The sequence below is a fragment of the Selaginella moellendorffii genome, unplaced genomic scaffold (genome assembly GCF_000143415.4).
Source record: "Selaginella moellendorffii unplaced genomic scaffold, v1.0 SELMOscaffold_50, whole genome shotgun sequence".
NCBI classification, from domain to species: domain Eukaryota; kingdom Viridiplantae; phylum Streptophyta; class Lycopodiopsida; order Selaginellales; family Selaginellaceae; genus Selaginella; species Selaginella moellendorffii.
The window spans coordinates 1,448,936-1,468,981 of record NW_003314311.1 but is presented as its reverse complement, the minus strand read 5'-3'; the positions used below and the strand labels follow the sequence as shown (position 1 = coordinate 1,468,981).

At 45.4% G+C, this 20,046-nt stretch overlaps 5 protein-coding genes across 5 annotated transcripts; 2 read left to right on the top strand and 3 right to left on the bottom strand.

Moving 5' to 3' along the window:
- Positions 1-4,992: 4,992 nt before the first annotated feature.
- LOC112350465 (pentatricopeptide repeat-containing protein At4g02750-like) lies at positions 4,993-7,116 on the top strand. The gene has a single exon (XM_024686700.1). It carries the CDS (start codon positions 4,993-4,995, stop codon positions 7,114-7,116), a length of 2,124 nt encoding a protein of 707 aa, XP_024542468.1.
- Positions 7,117-7,132: 16 nt separating this feature from the next.
- Positions 7,133-8,820, bottom strand: LOC112350433 (pentatricopeptide repeat-containing protein At4g02750-like). Its single transcript, XM_024686638.1, has 2 exons — positions 8,057-8,820; positions 7,133-8,008 (listed from the first exon to the last, which is right to left on the bottom strand). The coding sequence occupies exons 1-2, from the start codon at positions 8,710-8,712 to the stop codon at positions 7,162-7,164; spliced, it is 1,503 nt and encodes a 500-aa protein (XP_024542406.1). The 5' UTR covers positions 8,713-8,820; the 3' UTR covers positions 7,133-7,161.
- On the bottom strand, positions 8,798-9,813 carry LOC112350464 (sorting nexin 2A-like). The gene is made up of 4 exons (XM_024686699.1): positions 9,784-9,813; positions 9,384-9,560; positions 8,942-9,331; positions 8,798-8,884 (listed from the first exon to the last, which is right to left on the bottom strand). The coding sequence occupies exons 1-4, from the start codon at positions 9,811-9,813 to the stop codon at positions 8,798-8,800; spliced, it is 684 nt and encodes a 227-aa protein (XP_024542467.1).
- Positions 9,814-9,828: 15 nt separating this feature from the next.
- LOC9633930 (pentatricopeptide repeat-containing protein At3g46790, chloroplastic) lies at positions 9,829-12,957 on the top strand. The gene has a single exon (XM_024686637.1). The coding sequence runs from the start codon at positions 9,938-9,940 to the stop codon at positions 12,842-12,844; it is 2,907 nt and encodes a 968-aa protein (XP_024542405.1). The 5' UTR covers positions 9,829-9,937; the 3' UTR covers positions 12,845-12,957.
- On the bottom strand, positions 12,860-14,451 carry LOC112350463 (pentatricopeptide repeat-containing protein At4g02750-like). The gene is made up of 3 exons (XM_024686698.1): positions 14,094-14,451; positions 13,030-13,934; positions 12,860-12,976 (listed from the first exon to the last, which is right to left on the bottom strand). Exons 1-3 carry the CDS (start codon positions 14,449-14,451, stop codon positions 12,860-12,862), a joined length of 1,380 nt encoding a protein of 459 aa, XP_024542466.1.
- Positions 14,452-20,046: the final 5,595 nt, after the last annotated feature.

Below are 20,046 nucleotides of genomic sequence, written 5' to 3'. Positions count from 1 at the left end.
ACATGTGGCATGTGTCACATGGCATAAAGAGGGTTTAGGTTCCGCTTCGTGGTGTTATCCTATGGTAAACCACTATAGGATAAAGGGTCAAAACCACATGCGCTACAGAGGTGAAGGGGGCAAATGGGAATTGGAAATTGACTGCTGTTTAGTGTAATTAATACTCAATGAGGAATTATTAAGATTTGTTTGATGTCGATACTCTATAGTCTCTTGAATATTACTGTTGTAAAAGCTATATGTATATTGGTGCTAGTTAGTGTCTTCAATATTATCATTGTAGCTGGATTATGTATGTCTATGTCGAATAGCATTAATCTCATTAAAGATTTCTTGCTTCGCGTGGACCCTCAAAGGTTGAATCAATCTCATGTCCGTGATTACCATTAGTATGTCATGCCAAAGACTATGATATTATGGAATGGAAGTCATCACTAGATATCTGTGATAGCCAAGAGGTTAATTCTTGGTTGGAATTGTGGGAAAGTTGTTAATCTCACAATCCTTGTGAAGATAAGGTGAAAAATGATTTTTTGTGATGGAGCTTACAGGCCATGCTTCTTCATGGTGGAAGAACTATATCAAAGCTAATCTGAAGTTGACTTCTTAAATTGACTTGACAAAAACTTTCCACACTTTGTTTGTCAAAAAGTTTGAAGAGGTTAATCTCGTGAATTAGCTGTTAGAGATCCGACAGAGGACTTTGTCTTTAGATGCATATACTCGCAAGTTTTGTGATCTTTGTCTTAGTCTTACAGGCATGTATAATGAGCTACTAAAGGTGCAATATTTTATTAAAGGTTTGAGCTCAATGAATGTGTAGCAAAAGGTCAAGAAGGATTTTCTAGCAACATTAACTGATGCTATCACTAAAGCTCAAATCTTTTTGCCCAAACTGTTAGTCAACTCTGGTCAACGGGATGGTCACAACGGTTACTAGTTATTGGTTACTAATTATCAGTTACCACAAAAGGTCAACGGTTACTCTACCCCTAAGGGGTCAACAGTTATATATGCTTGAGGCCTACGTTTCTTTCCATTTTCAACCTTATTTCCCTTTATCACGGGCATTTTGGATAATTTTGAGCAACTTGTGGACAAGGTAAAGGGTTCTAAGCCATTTATTTTGGCCAAGGGCTCTTCTTTTTGTGCTTTAGAGACGCCTACAGCCTTATTGTTCCTGTCAATCCAACCTTTGCAATATCCACGGTATTTGATGTCGGTACAGACTTGGCATGTGGCAAATTGGCACACTTTTACCATACCTCAAAGCCATAAAGTATATGTAAGCCACAAATTTTTCCTTTCCAATTTGCCAGCTTACCTCGTCTATCCGTCCAACACCGCCTTGGCTTTTGCTAAGTTCCCTTGCCAAGGTTCTCGCCTATGGTACCAGCTCCTACTTGGTCTCAGCTACTCACTGCACGAGTAACGGAGTGTTAGCCATCCATCCACGGATTCCCAAATCACTCCCAATCCCCCTCCTCAGGTTAGACTGGACTTAAGGTTCGGCTACACTCCCCACAAGCACAAGCAGCCAAGCACACCAAGCTTCCAGGTTCCTAACATCCTTTGGTACCACAAGACTTGATCATGGGACCCTCTAAATCCCAAGTCTTGAGTGCAATACTTGCTTCGGGACGCCGGAAAAATTTGTGGCTTACAGTATAGAGTAAACTTTTTGGCATCCAAAGGTAGCTTAGGTACAACACAACACCTTCTCAAGCCAAATCTTCTTCATCCTTGGCAGATTTCAATGACTTAGATCTATAAACTATGGCACAACCACCTTTAGCTCGACCCCAACTCCATGTTTTGCAAAAAGGGAGTGATCTGCCAACCTTCTTAGGTGTTGGAATAGTCAGAAAGCAAAGGACAAAGGCCCCAAGTTCAACAACAATGTTCTCTCCTTTGCCACCTTCAAAGTTCTCTCTTTGCTAGACTAACCCCTACTTTGTCCAGCAACACATTAAAGGTGGAGTATATATGTTAGTTGATGCTTATGGACATGAGCTCCCACACACTCATAACCACTCTCACCACGAATGCTTCATCTAGTGAGGCATTCCTTTTCTCTTCTTTTTCATTTACTTCCTTTCTTTCACTTTACTTTCACAATTTCTTTTCCTATTTCTAGAGGGTGTTTCTCCACTGGACCATGGCACTTGCTTGGATTTCATGCTCAAGCTACATTGCCGTTTGTATGGAGGTTTTTCACTTGGCTCGGTCTATATTCTAGGTTCTTTGGCCCTTGCCTCACCATTACTCTACCCCACACATTCCCTACACCCATTCCATATCATCTACACTTACTGATCCATCACCAATCACTCTTAGCAATATTGCCCGCACTTATCTCTAGATGCTTGTTTTGCATTTTTTATTCTTTCACCATCATCCACATCTTTGTTTGAGGTCATATTTACACCATACTAGGGACATACATACACACACCAAAGTAGAAGACATCCCTTCATTTGGACATACCATTTTCAACATATCATTCCGACCATTTACCGATGCTAGCTTTTCTGGAGTGACTTTCTTCTAACCAAGTGAACTTTCACTTAAGGCACCTAAATGGATTCTTAGGTGAGGCCACAGAAGCCAAAGCCACTTTCTCCTACTCCAGCACTTAATGGACACATGGCACCTCTTTTTACCGGCAATCCAAGGACTATGCCATCCTTTTCAGCTATAGTTTTCTTCAGTCTGACATATTAGATCATAGGCTTGACACCTTCTTAGAGTGCCACCACTAATGCGGTAAGAAAATGATATTTACTGAATTACCCCGCATTTAATGACACCAATTGGCCAAATCTGGCAGCCCATAAAGTTCAGCCCACAAAGTAGTAGATACACCAAAAATAGACTCTAGTTGGGCAGAAATCCATGAATTAGTATCGTTTAGAATAAATTCCAAATTTGAAGAAAACTTAATAGTAGCAGCATTTTGAATTCTTATAGTCTATAACATTTTGCATTATAGTAGTCTGTTCTATGGGGATCGCATGGGGATGGAGGAGAAGGAAGAGCACAATGCCGATCCCAGGTTATGCTTGCGAGTTTAGGAAAAGAGGAGCTGGGAGGAGCGGAGGTAGTGGCAATCAGCATAATAAGTAAAGATTTGAGTGCATGCCTGCAGATTTCCAGACCAGAATGCAGACAATGACACCGTTGTCATGATCAATACCCTGAGGCAGAATCGCTGTACAAAGCTAGAGATTGCAACGGTTCCAGCATCGCTCAAACGATGCCAGATACTTTGGATCCTGGTCCTTCTATTGCTGTTGATGAAGTGGACATTGGAAGCCAGGTGCATGCTGCAAATTTTATGAGCATCATGATGATAATAATATGCAGGTCACTTCAAAGTGAAGGAAATCAAGTCTCCAAAACAGATCCCATCGACATCTAAATCAAAGGATGCTCAGTCAACAGACACTATCACTGCAGTAGCAGTAACAACACTGAAGGATGATTGTGAAGCCAAGGAACAGATTCATCAGCTGAGGGAGCTAAAGCAAGAGACTTACCCCCTTTAAAACTGACTTTTACTTTCCCTTTCAGCATGAATGCACAGCTACAAGTAGGGCGCTGGAAGAAACTGTACTTCCTTGCCCTCTCTATCAGAGTTTTGATTTCTGACTAGTATTTATTACAGGTCCAACGGCTGGAAAGGGAGTTGATTCTTGTCCAGTGTGGGCTCAAATATAAAAAAGAACTTGAGGAAGAAAAGAAGCAATGGGCTTTGTAAAAGCTTGAACAAAAATTTTAGTCCAAAAAGGTTATAATAATCATATAAGTAATAATTAAAGCATAGGCTGTTCCTCCTCATTTCTGTTTACAATATGTTCTTCTCAAGCTCTGTTTTATATTTGTGGAGCTCTTTGAGCAGCCCATGCTATATCATTTGGTAGCAGTAAAATGTTGTCTAAAATATATTTTACTGGCAAAACGTCATTAATGTGAGCAACCAATCACAAATCATCCCACCGACCTTTACCCATAAATTATTAAGCATTGGATCTAAAGTTTACATTTGCACAAAAGAAAGAGAAAGAAGAACTTACCACGCATTTTGTTAACTTGTGAATATGAGTGAGCATTCCTCTTAGGTTCTACCTCACACTCCCTACCATTCGCCACAATATAAAACCCATTTTTGTCTTTTCCCAATAACTCACTTGCTCTATTACTAAGTAGGAAAAAAATCCCAAGTGGTGCAACTCTCAAGGGAACCAAAGAATTATTTGCTCTTGTAAAGATTCTGAATGCTCTAGGAATCTCTTGTTATGAGCAACATTCAGCAATATAAAATTTTGAGTTTAGGGTTCTAAGAATTTATTTTTTCTACCACACCTCCTACGCAAAATCGCCCAGATTGAGCCTCTGCCCTTCCTACATCTAGCTTCTTCAATTTCAAAAGTTGACCCATGGGTGGCGTTGAGTTACTGAACTGGCTGTTAGGATAGTTACCTAAGTCAAGAGTGTAACAAATTTTCCGAGCAGCTTGCCAACTATCACAATTCCCACACAAACAAGAGCTAAAACGAATAACACCTTACTGTAAGAACTACGAGTATACAACGTACCACTGAGAATCCAATTTATATACCAAATATGTCACGGCACAATTTTTGATGAATTTTAATTTTATAAACGACAAAAAAAAGAATGCAATGCAAATGAGAACTCGAAAACTGGGATTGACAATGAGAGATTGACATTGAAAGAGACAAAATTTCAACCAGGTAGATCTTGAAATGTGGGAGATTTACAAACGAGTAAAAGGTACGAATCATAGTGATACATTAAGTTGACGGGCATTTGGTCTAGTGCTTAGGGTGTTAGGGTGCGAGAGGTCCCGAGTTCCATCTCTCTCGAGCAGGCTATGAAAGTTGAAATTGTCAGTGGTGGAGAAAAATTTCGTTTGCTTCTTGCAGTTAGAGAAGTTCTGTGCAAGTTTCTTAGTTCACTCAAAAACAAATGCAGCAAATCGAGGTAAATGGTAAACTGGGGAATCTGGTGGAAGCTAGGCGGATCTTTGATGGCCTGGCACGAAAGGACTGCTTCAGCTGGTCGATGCTTCTCTGTGCCTACTCCCGAAACGGCCGTCTGACCGAAGCCAAGATGGCGTTTGACGCGATGCCCGAGAGAGATCAAGCATGCTGGAACGCAATGGTTTCTGCATATGCCCACAATGGGCATTTACAGGAAGCCGAAGATCTCTTTTTCCAAATGCCTAGAACTAACATTGTGTCCTGGAATCTGATGCTTACTACCTACGCACAGCGGTTTTTGATTAGAAAAGCACAAAATTTGTTTGATAGAATGCCGATGAGGGATGGTGTCTCTTGGAGCACCATGGTTTCAGCACTTGCTCAAAACGGGCATCTTGAAGATGCACAAGTTCTACTTGATCAGATGCCTTGCCTCGTTCTCGCGGCCGTAAATCCTTTAGTAACAGCGTATGCCGCGCAGGGAAATCTCCGAGAATCTAAGCGGATTTTTGACGAGATGCCGATGCGGAGCCTTGTTTCTTGGAATGCAATGCTCTCTGCATATGCCCAATCCGGGCATCTCTATGATGCCGTTCTTGTGTTTGAGAATATGCCGGAGCGTGACATGATAGCATGGAACACTATGATCGCGTCGTACGCTCAAAATGGGCGTCTCAGAGAAGCAACACGTGTTTTCCTTTCTTTAGATTCGAGGAATCTTGTGACATGGAACACGATGCTGACGGCATATGCCCAGAATGGGTATCTGTCACAAGGGGAGCGCATCTTTGCCGCGATGCCACAAAGGGATCTGGTATCTTGGAACTGCATGCTGTCGGCATATTCCCAGATCGGGAATATCCCAGCTGTGAGAAAGGCGTTTGATGAGATGCCCGTGGCAGACATAGTGTCGTGGAACGCTCTGATTGCAGCCTACATTGGGGTAGGGAATCTCGAGCAAGCGAGGGTGATATTCGATGCCATGCCCGAGAGAGACATCGTCGCCTACACAGCTCTCGTCTGCGCGCTAGCCCAGAGAGGAGATTTGGGAGTAGCAACGCTGCTCATGGACGAGATGCCACAGCAAAATCTCATTTGCTCCACGGCGACGCTGGTTGCAATTGCCCAGAGCGGTGATCTTTCTTCCGCAAAAGCGCGCTTTGATTCATTGCCGGAAAGGGACTTGGTTGTGTGGAACGCAATAGAGTCGGCATATGCCCAAGCCGGGCATATCGAGGCTGCCGTGCACTCGTTTGATTCCATGCCCGTCAAGGACGCCGTGTCGTACAACATCTTACTCTCCGGGTATGCTCAAGCCGGGCATATGGAGGAATCCAAGCGAATCTTTGACACCATGCCTCAGCATATCCTTTCTTCGTGGAACTCCCTCTTAACAGCATATGCCCAAAACGGGTATTTTATCCAGGCGAAGCATACTTTTGATACCATGCTTTCGAGAAATTCAGTAACGTGGAATGGGATGATCTCGGTTCTATCACAAAATGGTCTTTTGGATCAAGCAAAGAAACTCCTTTACCATTCTCCTCATCGCGATATAATCTCCTGGAGCTCACTGCTAACCGGCTATGCTCAAAACGGGCATACCACCGAGGCTTTCGAGATCTTCGCAAGCATGGCAGTGGAAAGCGTCGAGTTTGACGAAGGAGGCTTCGTTGCCATGTTGGTAGCTTGCATTCACGCCGGAAAAACTTACGCTGGTCGATCGAGCTTCGTCTCCATGAGCTTCGACTTTGGAATGGAGCCGAGAAAGCAGCACTACTGCTGCATGGTGAATCTCCTGGGACGAGCCGGCTACCTTGACAGCGCTGGAGATCTCATGGAAAGCATGCCGTTCGTCCCGAATACTTTCGAGTGGAAGTGCTTCCTGGGAGCTTGCCGGACTCACAACGATCTCGAGTTTGGAGCTGGAGCGTCGCAAACACTCCTGGATTTGGAACCGTCCGGTGGAGCTGCTTGTGTCTGGCTTGCCACCATTTACTCTTCGTCCTCATCGTCTTCACACTGTAAAGTTTTTCCAAATCCTCCTGCCAGCAGCTATAGCCCCAGTAGAAGTTCTTCCTCTGTGAAGAACTTAGCAACTCGAGTGTAGTCTTCAATGCCTAAGATCTTCTGTCCGTCATCGTTCCTAGCTCCATCACTGCTGGTGTACGTAAGCGTTTGCTAGCAGCACGTAAATGCCCGGGTTTCTCATCTCCGACGTGAAAAAGTTCTTGGCCGCTCGGTCGCGAGCGTCCTTGTCCCTGTTCGTCTTGCAAGCCCCGAGCACCGCTCCCATCGCCATGGCATCCGGCTTGAACGGCATCCTCGCGAGTAGATCTTCCGCCACTTTCACCTGTCCCGACCTCCCGGCAGCGTCGATCAAGCAGCAATAGTGCTCCCTCGATGGAAAGATCTCGTGGTCGCTTGCCATGAGCCGAAAGTACTGGAGGCCTTCGTCGAGCAGACCGACATGGCTGCAAGCGTTGAAGACGCAGGAGAAGGAGATCGAGTTTGGCTTGATCCCATCCAGCTCCATCCCCCGGAAGATCTCAAACGCCACCTCGCCGTGACCACAGCCGGAGAACGCAGCCACCATCGTGTTCCACGATATCAAGTCTCGAGCCGGCATCGTCTCGAATGTTTTCATGGCCCGAAGAAGCTGCCCGTTCTGCGCGCTCGCGGCCATCATCACGTTCCACGACACCATGTTTCTCTCCGGGATCGTGTAGAACATCGCCTCTGCGTGCTGGTAATGGAAGTTTTGGACGTAGGCCTCGAGCATGGTTGTCCAGGAGATCACGTCCTGTTCTGGCATTGCAAAGAACAGCCTCTCGGCCCCTTCCAGATCCCAGCACTGAGCATGCACCGCTATCATCTTGTTCCAGCACACCACGTCCCTCTCCGGCATTCGATCAAAGATGCTTTTCGCGGCCTCCAAGTTCCCGTTCTCGGAGTAGCCGTGGATCATTGACGTGAAAGTGAGCAAGTCATACTCCGGCATCCTGTCAAAGAGAACTTTAGCCTCCGAGAGAATGTTACTCTTCACATACCCCTGGACAATCGCGTTCCAAGTCGCGATAGTCCACTGCGGCATGCAGCCGAGCAAGGATCTCGCCTCCTTGAGCTCGTCGTTCTCGATGTAAGCTTGCATCATGGTGTTCCACGAAACAACGTTGCGTTCCGGCATCCTGTCGAAGAGAGCCTTCGCTGCCTCAAGATGCCCGTTCTGAGCATAGGCCGCGACGATGGCAGTCCAAGAAACAACGTTGCGAACCGGCATAGTATCAAACAGCGCCCTGGCCTCGTCCACAAGCCCGTGCTGGGCATATGCAGTCAGCATAGCAGTCGAGCAAACCACGTCCTGTTCCGGCATAGCATTGGAGATGGACTTGGCTTCCTTGATATACCCATTCTGGGCATAAGCCGCCACCATCATGCTCCAGGAGAAACGATTCGGCCGCTCGATGGCGTCGAACACCCGGCGAGCGTCTTCCAGGCTGCCACACTTTCCATACATCTCGATGAGGAGATTGGCGAGATATCTGTTCCGGCATAATGTCTCGTCGCTGCGAATCTGTGCAGCAATCCTCTTGCCCTGTGCCAAGTCTCGCAAGTTCCCGCAGGACTTGATTATTGCCGCTAGCCTGTCTGTGTCAATTGCGCTGCGTGTCTCGGGACTTTGATGATTCCGGATCTCTACAACCATTGCCGAGATTGGTGTTCTTCTTCAAGAGAGCCAAGAGAGCAAGCTCTTGCCTGTACAAAGAAACGTGCTTGCAAGAATTCATAACTTACATAGAACTAGCCATGCCCTCCCCAGAGCTTAAGCTTTCCGACACTTCACTCCACGCTTTACCGAGTTTTTCCGCGTAACCCACCTTCATGGAAGAGTGTCAGATCTCGAAAAGCATTGAAGAATAAGCTCTGTTTCTTACCTGCGTCTGTACAAATCCTTTCAACATCTCGAATAGATCTGTCTGTCGATTAACGTCGTATCGCTCAATCTCTTCCCAGTTCCGTTCCTGCGAACAAGAGTTAGCTGTATGAACTGTAAAAATGCGTTTTTTTCTTACTTTGATGCGATCGTACTCCTTTCGAGCGGATGCGCAAGCTTCTTCCGAGCTTGCAATGGCCGCTTTTGTCTCCTCTATCTTACGTTTGTCGCCACCAAAAATTCTCAAAGACGCCGCTGTTAACTTCTCATAGCGAGCTTGCATTGACGATATGTCGGATTTAAGAGTTTGGACCGTCAGTAGTGCTTTCGATCGCTCAGCGAAAGCACCGTGAATAGCTTGCATCAAGGCAAGGTATTCGTGAAAGGTAAGCTGGAACGAGAAAGTTTAAAACTTTCGAGCACCGAAACCGAGAAGTACTTACCAAATACTTAATGCACTGCGTGCTGGATTCTGTGTAGCACCTGCTCGCTTTCACAGCGGCATTGCCAACAACAATGGCCGCATCCTCGCACTCGAACCGGCCAAGTCTACTCAAGGACATCCCAAGGTCACCCATGACGGTTCCCATATTCTCTTGAGCCTTCGTAAGCAGCTCTGCCTGGAAAGAACGCAACAATCAAGCTTTTCCAGACAAAGGAACCATGAAGAACTTACTTGCTCGGAAGCTAGAACAAGCTCGCGCTCAAACTCCTGGATCTTCTCCTTGTGTTCCACAAACTTCTTATCCTCCTCTACCACCAGCGGCTTGCTGCCACCCCAATCGTTGGCCACATACTGCCGCAGCTCCCTGAAAGTTCTCAAGAGATCCCTGCCACCTCTACCAGGCTCCGCCACCGCGTGATTGTTCCCATTCCCGGTAGCACCACTCTCATCACCATCAAACATCACCGACGAAACATCCGAGGAGGCTTGCATTGGATTCCTCCCTGGAGACGAGAGGAACTGCCTCAACTCCACGCTGTTCCTCAGCACTGGATGCGCCGCGAGACGAAGGAAGTATCTCTCGAGCTCGTGGACGCGATTGCTCACAAAGTCCTGCGTCTGGACGAGCTGGACGTTCTTGTCCGGCCTGGGAGGGATGAAGTAGCCTTTGTAGATCTCTCCCAGCTGGTCCGCCAGCGCCACCACCTCGCGGAACCTCCTCCGGACGCTAAAGCTCGTGCCAAGGAACTCCGGAAGATCGGTGTAGGTCGTGAAGAGATACGCCACGAAAGTCCCGCCACTGCTGCCGTGATCCTGCGTCTTCTGTGGATCCGAGACGCTAATCCGGAGATAGTTCTTCTCCACTGCCCTCCCGGATTCCTCCGGCTGCCTGGCGGCGTATGGAGCGAACACCACATCAGCGTAGCTTGGAGGCTCGATCAGGAGCTCGGGCCTCCCGGATGGACTCCGAAAGCTCCTGGACGATTCTTTCCGGCGTGTCATCGCCCCATTCTCTGGCGATTCCTGCGAGCTCGATTCGCGGAGGAGCGGTGTCGCCGTGGACGCTGCTTCCAGCGACACGGTCTCCATCTCGTCGTCCATGAGAGGGAAGAGCTGATCCATCATCCTTGTCGCAAGAATCTCGCTAGAGCATCCTTGGAGTGGAATTTCCTAGCTGAGAAGAGAGAGCGCCTCACCTGGATCGAGCAAGAAGAGCTATGGCCAACCCCTAACCCTAGAGAAAAATCCATGAGGCATTTGCCTTTAGTAAAAAAGAAACCATCGCTGCTATTTACAAAGAAGGTCTGGAAGAGATTTTGGGGCAGCGCCGCGCAAGAATGCGACGATGGAGACCTCGATCTGGACGCGATGCCGCTGGAATCCGCCATCGCATCGCTCGAATCGCAGCGCTTCTCTCCCCAATCGCAGGATTTCAAGGCGCTGCTCCGGCGCTGTACGTGGTCGCGCTCGCTGGAGCTCGGCCGGCGCCTCCACCGCCAGATGGAGGAGCTCGGCTGGATCCACAACAGGTTCCTGTGCAATCTCCTTATCGATCTCTACACCAAGTGCGATCGATTCGACGACGCGCTGGCGGTGTTCCACGGCATCCAGAGCAAGAACGTCTTTAGCTGGACGATGATGCTCGTGGCGTTCGCCGAGAATCGGGATTTCGATCGCTGCTGGCTCTTCTTCCGCGGGATGCTGCTCCAGGGGATCAATCCCGGCGAGGTAGGGATCAGCATCTTCCTCTCGGCGTGCACGGACGCCCGCGAGATTACGATCGGTCGCTCCATCCAGCTCGCGATCCTAGGCACTGGCATCGAGGAGGAGTCGATCGTCCAGACGGCGCTGGTGAGCATGTACGGCAAGCTTGGCCACTGTACGGATGCGGCCAGCGTGTTCTTGAGGATGAGCCACAGGGACGTGGTGGCTTGGAGCGCCATGGTCGCAGCATATGCCCGGAATGGGCATCCTAGAGAGGCACTGGGTTTGTTTCGCCAGATGGATCTCGATGGAGTGGCTCCAAACAAAGTGACGCTGGTGAGCGGGCTGGATGCCTGTGCGTCGTTGGGCGATTTGAGGAGTGGCGCTTTGATGCATCAGCGAGTAGAAGCGCAAGGGATCCAATCCGGAGTGGTGGTCGGGACTGCGCTGGTGAATTTGTATGGGAAGTGTGGCAGGATCGAGGCTGCTGTGGAGGCGTTTGGACAGATTGTTGAGAAGAATGTGGTGGCGTGGTCTGCTATCTCGGCAGCGTATGCCCGCAACGATCGTAACAGGGACGCGATCCGGGTGCTTCACAGGATGGACTTGGAGGGGCTGGTACCGAATTCTACGACGTTTGTGAGCGTCCTGGATGCTTGTGCTGCGATCGCGGCTCTAAAGCAAGGAAGAAGGATTCACGAGAGGACACAGGTGCTGGGAGGCGGATTGGAGTCGGATGTTTACGTTCTTACTGCGCTCGTCAACATGTATAGCAAGTGTGGGAACTTGGCTCTAGCGGGGGACATGTTTGACAAGATCGCTCACTTGGATCTCGTGCTGTGGAACTCGCTCATCGCGACGAATGCCCAGCACGGGCAAACCGAGAAGGCACTGGAGCTGTTTGAGAGAATGCGGCTAGAGGGCCTCCAGCCGACAATCATCACTTTCACGAGCGTGCTCTTCGCTTGCAGCCACGCCGGAATGCTAGATCAAGGCAGGAAGCACTTCGTTTCCTTCATCGGCGACCACGGGATTTTTCCCGAAGCCGAGCACTTTGGCTGCATGGTGGATCTTCTCGGTCGAGCAGGCTGGATCGTAGACTCGGAGGATCTGCTGCTCCATATGCCGTTTGAGCCACATCCCGTGGCATGGATGGCGTTCTTGGGAGCTTGCAGAACTTACCGGAATATGGACCGAGCAATCTGGGCTGCCGAGAACTTGTTTCAGCTGGATCCAAGGAAACGAGCTCCGTACGTGCTTCTGTCCAACATGTACGCGAAGGCTGGAAGATGGTCCGACGTTGCAAGGATGAGGCAAGCAATGCAGCTCTTCATGACCGTGAAAGAAGCAGGGAGGAGCTGGATCGAAGTGAAAGACCGGGTGCACGAGTTTATCTCGGGGGACTTGGACCATCCTCGGATAGGCGAGATACACGCCGAGCTCCAGCGACTGACAAAGCTGATGAAAGAGGCCGGTTACGTCCCCGACACCGAGATGGTCCTCCACGACGTGAAACAGGAGGTGAAAGAGATCATGGTCGGGTATCACAGCGAGAAGCTGGCGATGGCGTTTGCTCTCCTCACCACCCCTGAAGGGTCACCGATTCGCGTGGTGAAGAACCTGCGAGTGTGCAACGACTGCCACACTGCCTCGAAGTTCATCTCCAAGCTTGTCAACCGGGAGATCGTGGTGAGGGACTGCAACAGGTTTCACAGGTTCCAGAATGGAGCGTGTTCTTGCGGAGACTACTGGTGATCGACCGGAGAGCTATCACAGCTTAGGACATTGGAGAGCAAGGAATACGTTGCCGGCCTCCAAGAGTTCAGCTGGAGCAGTATCTCCGCGACTCGGCTGCCTCTTTCGGCATCTCCGTGGAGCCGGCAAGCGCTGAGAAGCGTGGTCCAGGTGACCGAGCTCAGAGGAACCGGCATAGAGCGGACGAGCTCCTCGGCTTCCTCGAGTCTTTTCAAGCGCCCAAGAACATCGACCATGCAGTTGTAGTGATCAACGAGGGGGGTGATGCCGTGAGCTCGGATCATCGCAGAGAAGATCTCCTGGCCTTGGCCGATTCGTCCTTCGTGGCTGCAACCGTGGAGCAGGGCAGTGAAGGTGGTCTCGATTGGAGCGACTCCCTCAAGGAGCATCTCTTGGAAGAAGTTCATGGCCTTTAGCAGGGCTCCCCTGTGGGAGAAGGCGGCGATGACAGCGTTCCAGGAGAGGACGTTCTTCTCGGGGATGGAATCGAAGACGAGCTTGGATTCGTGGAGGTGGCCTTGCTTGGCGTGTCCGGAGATTATCACGGTCTCTAGGCAGAGGTTCTTTGCTGGAAGCAAAGAGATCAAATGCCAAGCTCGGTGGAAGTCTTTCGCGAGGAAGTAGCCTTCGATCATCGTCGCCCAAGACGCCGCGCTCCTGTGCGGCATTGTCTCGTACAAAGATCTAGCATACTCCAAATGCCCGGACATGGCATTTACTGAAAGAACTGCATTGGTAGAGCTGATGTTCCAAGCCGGCGTTTTTTGGTAGATTTTAGACGCGATCTCTACGTTTAGTGTGCGTGCGTAGGATGATACCAGACAAGCCCAGGCCACGACGTCCTTGGTCGGCATCAAAAGAAACAGAGATTCTACTACGTCGGTATGCCCATGAAGGGCATATGCTTGTAAGATTGCAGTCCAGCAGGGTATATCTTTCTCGGGGATTCTGTCAAACAGTAACTTTGCTCTTTCCAATAAACATGATTCTCCATACAACTTGATCATTGCAGTCGAAGCACCCAAGGACCAAAACGGCATCTTGTGAAAGACTTGTACGCATAGATCAAAATGCCCGATGTTGGCATACGCTGTTAGTAGAGTGTTCCATGTAATAGAGTTTCTTTCCGGCATAGAAGAGAAACATTCGTAGAACCTATCTGATTGAGAAGAAGAAGAAAAGAGAAGAAAAATAGTGTTCCACGACACAACTGACCATTGTGGCATCAAATCAAACGCAAGCTTGGCACTGGACAAATTCCCAGTGGAGGCAAACGTCTGGATGACGAGATTCCAGGACAAATCGCTGCGCTGAGACATCCCCTCAAAGAGGGCGATGGCATCCCTCGCATTTCCAGCCTTGGACAAAGCCGCGATCATCGTGTTCCACGACACAGTGTCATGTTGAGGCATCCGGTGGAAAACCTCCCAAGATCTCTCCAAGAGCTGATCGCTTTGAGCACACGCGTGGATCATCATGTTCCACACGGCAACATTGCGCTGCGGCACTCGATCGAAAGCCTCCTCCGCCTCGCCGATCCGCCCGCTCCTCGCGTGGAATTTAAACAAAAACTCCCGCTGCGAGGATATTCTTATCCGGAAGGGCATATTCTGGATTTTGCTTGCTTGGCATCCCGCCAGAAGAAAAGAAAAAAGCTTTCTCGTGGCTATGGCGTGCTTGGCATGCGCCGCGGCCGCTTCGTCCACTGCGAATCCCCCTCACATCCAATCGTCACGGCGAGGTAGGCCAAGCAATGCAGCTCAATCCAGATGCAGCGCTGCAATTCCACCAGCCAAATCCTCTCGCCGAGGATTTGGGCTCGCGGCTGCGCTCTCTATCCTCGCCGGTGGCTCCTTCCTCCGCGCGGAGACGGCGGTGGCGAGAGACATCCCCCTGTTTGGAATCCGGAAGACCGTCAAGGAGGCCATCCAGGAGGAAGTCCAGGTAGTGGAGAAGGAGGTGAAAGAGATTGTCAAGGAGAGCTCCGCGGTGGTGGCTAACGAGGCCAAAGTGGTGGCCGGCGAAGCCAAGGTGGTGGCCGAGGAAGCCAAGGCGGCGCTCGCGGCCTCGGCCTCGAGCATGGATTCCTCCTCGATTTTCGCTCCGCCAGTCCAGGCGGGGGCGGTGGTGGCGGCGGAGCTACTGGCACTCGCGATTGCTTCGTCGGTGGTCCGTGGATTGGTCAGCCAGCCATCAAAGTGAGTAGATGCGCAAGAACAAAGTAAAGATCATACCTCTGTGACATAAGAAAACTTTTGTCTATAAACTATAGTCCTTGCTTCATCAAAGTGAGTGAACAAAGAAGAAATCATACCTCTGTGATATAAGAAAACTTTTGTCTACAAACTATAGTCCTTGCTTCATCAAAGTGAGTGAACAAAGTAAAAGATCATACCTCTGTGATATAAAAAGACTTTTGTCTACAAACTACTGGCTTCATCAAAGTGAGTAGAAGCGCAAGAACAAAGTGAAGATCATACCTCTGTGCATTCAATAAGCCATCTTATCAATGCACTATAACACTTAATATAGAGCAATATATCTATAAAAAAATTTATCACTTTTGCAAAGGCATCAAAGTGTTTTACTACTCACTCGATAGAAAGATTATTCACATAAAGATGAGATCTCCCACTTTCTATTTCCAGAATTGATAATGCTTATTGGCAAACTTCTTTGCCTTGTCTTAAGCCATATATAAATTCAATGTGTACACCATTCAAATCTTATTAACTTCTATAATTGATTAGTTATCTTTAAATCAAACTTGTGTTGAACATCCTTGCTCAAATGCAATCCTAACTCTAATATTGTTTTAGGATGCATTCCAAACATGACAAATTAAAGACTGAGCTTGATTTCATATGTTGGCTATTATGAATTGCATCAATAGAAGATACATAGTATGATATCTGTTACTGTCACAACTATAGCCTAAATCCATGAACAAATTGAAAGAGACAGATTGAGAGGGAAATTTTCCTAACACTAAGAACTTTTATGACATAAATATGGCTCTACAAACCGAATATCAGTTTATAATTCTAAATATATAATATTAATATTTATGTATACGTGGAAACCAATATACAATACAAACAACTTTGGTTAGCAAACCAAAGCAAACAGCACAATGGATCACACAGTTTGGCATTCTCTCTATTAAACTTTCACACTGCCCATGGTTTTTGTTTTTAGCTGGGGGTCTTCAGTGGAGTAGGGATCATCTAGAAATCTTCAACAACTCTACTTCAGCGAATAGGCAAGCGATTCCTTTCTTACTCTTTCAAACTTGTTTTGCATTTACTTGATTTCAACCATCAAATAGCCAAGATCTAGATAATGTTCCACCAATAAATAATGATGATCAAGTGGTTCACAGAATATCACGTCGACCTCAAGGTAAGCCAAAGTGAATTTTACAAACTAAAGGTGGTAATGTTTTTTGCAGCAATGACTATTAATAGTAATTTCATTCTAGCTCGACGAGATGCTCGTGAAAGAGGAGTTGGAGAAACTCTCATTGACAATATGCCATATGATAGTAGCATATTATTCATTGCTTTTTTCATTCACTTAGCTCTTTTATAAGTTTGTCTTATTTCCCCAATAACACAACGAGGCATTGTGGGTGTCTTCATTGGCTCTTACAATAGATTGCTAACATCTTTCATGGAAGACAATATAAACATGGATATATAGTGTTAGTTCAATCATTGGTGCCGAAAGATACAAAGGCCTTTGCTCCTAGTTGCAGACTTCATTCTCTTCGACTTTCCAGATGGTCTTTTAGATATTAATGGAAAAGTTGAGGATTAGAACTTTTTCACACCTGACCATATGCGCAATACATTCCTCTTGTCTAAAACACTTATGCTCAAAGCTAGCCATGTTATTTTCATTCTACTGAACGACCTCAACTGAATGTATAAGCTTATGATGTGTGTAGCAGAAGTTCATTTCAAGTCATTCTTTTTCGGGTGCATCATGGATCCTATTAGCGTCGATACTAGGGGCGTCCAAGGGAAGCTTGAAAAGGTGAGTACATATTTTATATTTTTATCTAATTTCTAAACTTTCTTATTTTTTAGGTTATGATGTGGACCTACCATGCCTTCTGCAGAAACACACATGATGGGTTTCATGATAGCAAATGTGCAGCACGACTTTTTCCTGGGTATGACAATTTCACTAACATTATGGTTCCCAACCTTGTCGATGAGCATATCCACAACACATTTCCAGGGTACCAATTTCAAACTCCATCAGCGATGCAAGTTTTTCTTAAGCTTTATTGCCCACTAGATGGTATTGTGATTGATTGCACAATAGGTAGTACTTTTATGGTGGAAGTAGTATATAACTTTGGTAGGTTGGTGTTTGCTATTGAAGAACATCATTTCTTTAAATGCTAGCTCAAAGGATTTTGTGAGTTGCCTCCAACATCGAGATAAATTATGTTTATTAAGATTTCAATACATGTTTAGTTCTGTTTTATAGATCACAGTCACATGAAGTTTCTAGAATTGAAGGCTTTGGAAGTCTCCTTGATTATACAGAAGCCATAGCTCAACAAATGCAAGGTGAATCTTCCCCACAATACCAATATAGAAGGAAACATAAAAGAAATCAATATATTGATGATGAGGTAGAAGAAAGTTAATTGCATCCTTATATGAAATGAGAAGCTTGTTATATGTCAAATGTCTCTAAAAGTGTCAGATGTCAGTGACAATATCAGTGTCAGATATCATAATTGCAAATTATCATTCTCATATGTCACTATCACTTTGTAGCGCTTGTGTGTTGCCATCTCCTCCTTCAACATCTTGTAAACAAATTTATATGAAATGATAGCACCTTCTAGAACAAAGTAAGTTACCTTTAACTAATATCATTTTATTATATTTTTCTTTTAAAAGTGACAATACTATAGTATAGTAAAGTAATCTTACATCTTATATTCCACTGTAGGGTGGCCTAAAAACCCCATATTTTGCATTAGTCAATGTAGTGTTTCCCAAAGGGATGTTGTTCCTCACCATGAAGCAATAGTGGGTATGTGTTTGTAACTCATTCTTGAATTTATTATACATCTACATATGCACATTTTCTAGACCTGTTGTTGAGCAATTGCTATAGTGTTTAAGAAAAATTTGTAAACCTATATAGCCATTTGTTTTGTCCAAAAAAAAGTAGCATATTGAACACCGAATGTAACAGTGTTCTATGCTTTCAAGTAGTCTTGCCATGTCAGAAGCAAGATCTTGCAAAAACATATGGCATTGCTCTTGAAAAATGTTGGGGGCCCAAGTACAAGTAGTAATGACTTTCCTTCGAGCCATTTCAATATAGACTTCCAAGGAGCTTGCTGGAGGCAATCCCTCTCTAGTAGTATGATCTAGAATTTCATATATAGGGAGCTCTAGTTCAACTTCATTAGAGCTCTTAGCAGAACGAAAATTGTTATATGGAGGTGAAGGTGGAGTGATGGTAGAATTTGGGGATGAAGGTGGAAGTTGATATCAAGGAGAACAAAAAAACTACAATGACTATAACTTTTCTACATAGTTTATATACTAAGTTTTAGTCTTGGGAATGAGGTTTATTTATTATGACATTAATAAAATTCTTGAATAATCAGTCTTAGAAATGGGGCTTTATAATCATAGTTTACTTATAAACATAAGAGCTTATAGAATTCTAGATTATCATGTATACACATGCTCTATCATTCTTATGAAATCTTATTTTTCTACACATATATTCTTTTCTACACATGCTAAATCTCTAGGGAATAGATTGCAGACAAATATAGACCACATTATAGTGGCAAGGCACATTGGCATGCTGCTATTCTCTCATATGAGATTGCCTTTTATTCTTGGAAATGTAGATAAAGTTGATTCTTTAATGTGAGTCTTTCAAAAGATTTTGATTTCTTTTATTATTATTCACAAAAAACTCCCAAAAACTCTTATTGAGGATTCATTGCAAAAATATACCTTAATCTTTTCATATGGGAGGACTGCAATATAGGCAGGCAATAGAGTTTTTGATATAAATTAATATGTAAATTTTAAATGTCATGGAAGTAGATTTCTTAGTGCTTTTCCACCGTGCTGTTCATTTCTTCATTTCTTTTACTCTAGATTGTTATTTCAGAAGTAACAAAAGCATTTTTATCAATCATGATAATGATTTTTACATTCCCAAATGGGTAATGAGGACCAAAAGTGTAATATAAAGATTATGGTAGTGAAATGTTAACATTCTCACATTCCTTTGCATTACAACTCTTAATCATAGATATTTTATTTTCCTTACTTCCCATCTTCTCAAGAACCCTAAAAACATCTTTTGAATGAAGGAATAGCTGTAATAGTATTCAAAATATTAAGTAGTCAAATCAAAATATGACAACTATAAAAATAGTTATAGTAAAATAATATAGCTTTAAAAAAGATAGGTTCTCATAAACTTTATCTTTTTTAAACAACTCAATATTATAGAAACTTTTATCTCAAATATTTATATATTTCAATATTTTAAAGTTCACTAGAACCTTTATTTGTTCAATTTAGATTTCCTTTGTAAGACTTCTACTTGACCATGTTCACTTGAGTTGACTTGTGCTGAATTGAGCTCAACGTATGAGCTCAACACAACTTTAAACCATCCCCTCAAGATTGAGTCCGAGATCAAATTTGAAACCAAGTCCAAAACCGAGGAGACCAAGTCCAAGACCAAGTTTTATATGAAGTTTGAAACTGAGTTCGAGATCAAATCCAAAATAGAGTCCAAGACTGAGTTTGAGATGGAGTCTAACATTGAGACTAAGACTGAGACCAAGACTAAGAACAAATCCAAGTCTAAGTCCAAGTCCAAGTCCGAGAGTGAAAGCATAAAGTGATTGTTTTCCTAGACCCTATTGGGTAGTAAGGAAAAGACTCCAGTAGAACCAATAGGCTAAGAAAGGCTAGTTTGACCTAGGAAGGCTATGCTTATGTAGTGGGTGATGATATAACAATTAGTCAGTCCAAGGCTAAAGTGAACATGGATGGATAAGTGGGATGATTTAGTGAAGTGTTCAAGAGTTAACTTTAGCTCCCCCAAGAGATCAAGTTATTAATACTCCCAATCCAAGTGTGTGGCAATACCTACTTAGATACCTTATATGGCTTATCAAAATCTCACTCTAG

Excerpts from the sequence above, each read along its gene's own strand:
- LOC112350465 (XM_024686700.1), top strand. The coding sequence starts at position 4,993 with ATGCAGCAAATCGAGGTAAATGGTAAACTGGGGAATCTGGTGGAAGCT.
- LOC112350433 (XM_024686638.1), bottom strand. The coding sequence starts at position 8,712 with ATGGTTGTAGAGATCCGGAATCATCAAAGTCCCGAGACACGCAGCGCA. Across the intron at positions 8,009-8,056 it reads TGGAACGCGATTGTCCAGGG|GATGCCGGAGTATGACTTGC; the intron begins GTATGTGAAGAG and ends TCTCTTTGACAG.
- LOC112350464 (XM_024686699.1), bottom strand. The coding sequence starts at position 9,813 with ATGGGAACAATCACGCGGTGGCGGAGCCTG. Across the intron at positions 9,332-9,383 it reads CGCAGTGCATTAAGTATTTG|CTTACCTTTCACGAATACCT; the intron begins GTAAGTACTTCT and ends TTCTCGTTCCAG. Across the intron at positions 8,885-8,941 it reads AAGGATTTGTACAGACGCAG|GTGGGTTACGCGGAAAAACT; the intron begins GTAAGAAACAGA and ends TCTTCCATGAAG.
- LOC9633930 (XM_024686637.1), top strand. The coding sequence starts at position 9,938 with ATGCGCCGCGAGACGAAGGAAGTATCTCTCGAGCTCGTGGACGCGATT.
- LOC112350463 (XM_024686698.1), bottom strand. The coding sequence starts at position 14,451 with ATGCCCTTCCGGATAAGAATATCCTCGCAGCGGGAGTTTTTGTTTAAA. Across the intron at positions 13,935-14,093 it reads CTCCACTGGGAATTTGTCCA|CGTATGCCAACATCGGGCAT; the intron begins GTGCCAAGCTTG and ends CTCTACTAACAG. Across the intron at positions 12,977-13,029 it reads TCGAGGAAGCCGAGGAGCTC|CGCTTGCCGGCTCCACGGAG; the intron begins GTCCGCTCTATG and ends CACGCTTCTCAG.